The sequence below is a fragment of the Glycine soja genome, unplaced genomic scaffold (assembly GCF_004193775.1).
Source record: "Glycine soja cultivar W05 unplaced genomic scaffold, ASM419377v2 tig00105775_1_pilon, whole genome shotgun sequence".
NCBI lineage: Eukaryota > Viridiplantae > Streptophyta > Magnoliopsida > Fabales > Fabaceae > Glycine > Glycine soja.
In genome coordinates this window covers 26,603-30,600 of record NW_021144578.1, presented here as the reverse complement: position 1 = coordinate 30,600, position 3,998 = coordinate 26,603, and the positions used below count along the sequence as shown (strand labels likewise).

At 39.7% G+C, this 3,998-nt stretch overlaps 1 protein-coding gene across 1 annotated transcript; it reads right to left on the bottom strand.

Moving 5' to 3' along the window:
• Positions 1-642: 642 nt before the first annotated feature.
• On the bottom strand, positions 643-3,748 carry LOC114404708. The gene is made up of 5 exons (XM_028367555.1): positions 3,606-3,748; positions 2,933-3,233; positions 2,415-2,795; positions 1,602-2,272; positions 643-925 (listed from the first exon to the last, which is right to left on the bottom strand). The coding sequence occupies exons 1-5, from the start codon at positions 3,746-3,748 to the stop codon at positions 643-645; spliced, it is 1,779 nt and encodes a 592-aa protein (XP_028223356.1).
• Positions 3,749-3,998: the final 250 nt, after the last annotated feature.

Genomic DNA, 3,998 nt, shown 5'->3' with positions numbered 1-3,998 from the left:
ACCTTTATAGATGATTATTCACGATATATGAATATTTATTTGCTTCATAACAAATACGAAGCATTGGATGCCTTCAAAGTCGTTAAGGCTGAAGTTGAGAACCAATGTGGAAAGCAAATAAAAATAGTGAGATTAGATAGAGGTGGAGAATACTATGGCAGGTATACTGAGAATGGACAAGCACCTGGTCCCTTTGTGAAGTTTCTTCAAAAACATGGGTTTGTTTCCTAATACACTATGTCTGGTTCTCCAAATCAGAATGGTGTGGCAGAAAGAAGGAACCAGACATTATTGGACATGGTGCGAAGTATGGTTAGCAACTCCAATCTTCCTAAATCCTTGTGGGCTAAAGCACTAAAGACGACAGTGTATATATTAAATCGTGTTCCAACCAAGGCTGTCCCAAAGACACCTTTTGAGTTGTTTAAAGGTTGGAAACCAAGTTTGAAACATATGCGCGTTTGGGGTTGTCCTCTGAGGTGAGAATATATAACCCACAAGAGAAGAAACTTGACCCGAGGACCATTAGTGGGTATTTCATTGGATATGCCGAAAGGTCTAAAGGTTATAGGTTTTATTGTCCACATCATATTACTAGGATTGTGGAATCAAGAAATGCCAAGTTTATTGAAAATGACTTGATCAGTGGGAGTGATCAATTGGGGGACTTAGGTTTTGAAATTGATTATATAGAGTGTCAACCTTCCACATCAACTGAAAGATTGGTTGTAATTCATACCTGAAGTGAACCTTACGGGGCGGAACGTTTGATACAGGAATGTTGACGACGAGGGTCGCCACTTCCAGAGATGGAAGATAAGTCACGGTGACACCATAAGGAATCAACCTTGATAAGTCAGAATTTGGTTCAACAGGAACCTTGAGAGAAACTTCCTCACGTAATTGAAAAGGATGCCAAAAGAGCCTTCATTCATTTTGACAAAAATATATATAGTTCACGAAACCCTAAAACGAATTAAATTGGTGCAGGTGAAAAGGCATAGGTTTTAGCCACAACCACCAAACCCTAAAACGAAATAAAGTCCCTTAATTGCAATAATTAAATAATAAAATAAAATAAAAATTATGGAAACATGGGCCTTCAATCATCATCAATGACAACTGTACAAATGACCAACCTTGTCTCTATGACGTGTTGGGCCTATTTAAGTCTGCCTCTGGTCATGGGCCCTTCAAGTGCTTCATGGTCCTTGCCCTTAGTTGTGTCCTCATCACTGTGTTGGGCCTGTTTAAGTTTGCCTCTGGTCATGGCCCCTTCAAGTGCTTCATGGTCCTTGCCCTTAGTTGTGTCCTCATCACTCCCTCCTTCTAGAAAAGGATTTGTCCTCAAATCCAAGGCTCATCCATCTGCATCAAAAGGAGGCAAATCAGACACATTGAAAGTGGTACTTACATTATACTCACTAGGCAAGTCAATCTTGTAGGAATTGTCGTTGATCTTCTCCAACACTTGGAATGGTCTGTCTCCTCTAGGTTGAAGTTTGGACTTCCTGTGTTCTGGGAACCTCTCTTTCCTCAGATGTACCCAAACCCAATCACCTGGTTCAAGCACGACTTTCTTTCTTCTTTTGTTGGCTTGCCTTGCATAGCTCGCATTTTTCTTTTCAATTTGAGCCTTCACTTGCTTATGCAGCTTCTTCACATACTCGGCCTTAGCCTGTGTGTCCTTATGCTTAAACATAGCAATGTTAGGCATAGGCAACAAATCAAGAGGAGTCAAAGGATTAAATCCATACACTATCTCAAATGGTGAACAATTAGTTGTGCTATGGACAACCCGATTATAAGAAAACTCAACATGAGGAAAACATGCTTCCCAAGATCTAAGATTTTTCTTTAAAACAGTCCTAAGCAGTGTGCCTAAAGTCCTATTGACTACCTTAGTTTGACCATCAGTTTGTGGGTGACAAGTAGTAGAAAACAACAATTTAGTACCAATCTTGCCCCACAAGGTCCTCCAAAAGTGACGAAGGAATTTTGCATCCCTATCACTGACAATGTTCCTTGGTAATCCATGAAGCTGCACTATTTCTTTGAAAAACAAATCAGCCACATGACAAGCGTCATCCACTTTCATGCAAGGTATGAAGTGTGCCATCTTAGAAAACCTGTCAACAACAACAAACATAGAAGCCTTTCCATTCTTGGTTTTGGGCAGCCTAAAAACAAAGTCCATAGATATGTCAGTCCAAGGATATTCAGGAACAGGCAAAGGAGTATACAATGCATGAGGTTTAACCTCAGATTTAGCCTTTTTACACACAATGCAATGATCACAAAACTTATGCACATCACGCCTCATATGAGGCCAAAAGAAATGCTCTTGCAGAATTTCTAGGGTCTTTTGAACCCCAAAGTGACCCATCAAACCCCCCCTCATGTGATTCACTCACAAGCAACTCTCTAATGGAACACTTAGGCACATACAACTTATTTGCTTTAAACAAGAATCCATTATGCCTATAGTAACCATTTTCAAAAAACTTTTCACATGCAGCAAAAATTTCAGCAAAGTCCACATCATGCTCATATATGTCTTTCAAAGACTCGAGACCAAACAGTTTAGTTTCAAGCATAGCAAGTAAAGCATGTCTCCTACACAGTGCATCAGCCACTACATTCCCTTTCCCCTTTTTATGTTTGATGACATATGGAAATTGCTCTAAAAGCTCTACCCACTTAGCATGCCTCTTATTAAGCTTTCCTTGTCCTTTTAAGTACTTTAAGGACTCGTGATCACTATGGATGACAAACTCTTTGGGTAACAAGTAATGCTGCCAAGTTTGTAAAGCTCTAACCAAAGCATACAATTCCTTATCATAAGTTGAATAATTAAGGGCAGCGGCTCCTAACTTTTCACTAAAATAAGCAATTGGATGACACTCTTGCAACAAAACAGCCCCAAACCCACAATTGACGCATCACACTCAATTTCAAATGATTTTGCAAAATTAGGCATAGCAAGAATGGGTGCATTAGTTAACCTATGCTTGAGGGCAGCAAAGGCCTCTTCTTGTTTCTTACCCCATTTGAAACCCACATTCTTCTTAACAACTTCAGTTAGGGGAGCAGCCAATGTACTAAAATCCTTAACAAATCTCCTATAGAAACTTGCTAAACCATGAAATCCCCTCACTTCACTAACGGTCTTAGGTGTTGGCCATTCTTGGATGGCCTTAACCTTTTCCACATCCACCCGTACTCCCTCAGCACTAACAACAAAACCCAAAAACACCACATGATCAGTACAAAAGGAGCACTTTTCTAGGTTGGAATACAATTTTTCTTTCCTCAGCACACTTAAAAATGATTGTAAATGTACAACATGCAAATCAAGACTAGTGCTATAGATAAGAATATTATCAAAGTACACCACCACAAATTTTCCAATAAACTCCCTTAAAACATGTTTCATCAATATCATGAAAGTACTAGGTGCATTAGTCAAACCAAATGGCATAACCATCCACTCATACAAACCGTATTTTGTTTTAAAGGCAGTTTTCCATTCATCTCCCTCTCTGATCCTAATCTGATTATAGCAACTTTTCAAATCAATTTTAGAAAACACACATGCACCATACAGTTCATCAAGAAGATCATCTAACCTGGGGATTGGATGCCTATACTTGATGGTGATGTTGTTTATGGCTCTACAATCAGAACACATCCTCCATGAGTCGTCCTTCTTGGGTACTAGAATGACAGGTACAACGCACAGACTCATACTATCTCTCACCCAACCTTTGCTTAGGATTTCGAACACTTGCCTTTCGATCTCCTTAGTTTCTTGTGGGTTACTCCTATAAGCTGGTCGATTGGGCAAGGACGCTCCTGGAGTGAGATCAATGTGATGCTCAATTCCCCTCAATGGTGGCAAACCATCCGGTACACTTGCTGGAAACACATCATCAAAATCTTGCAGAAGAGACTCAATACCAGAAGGCAATTTAAATTCATCAATTGGGTTAGCATAC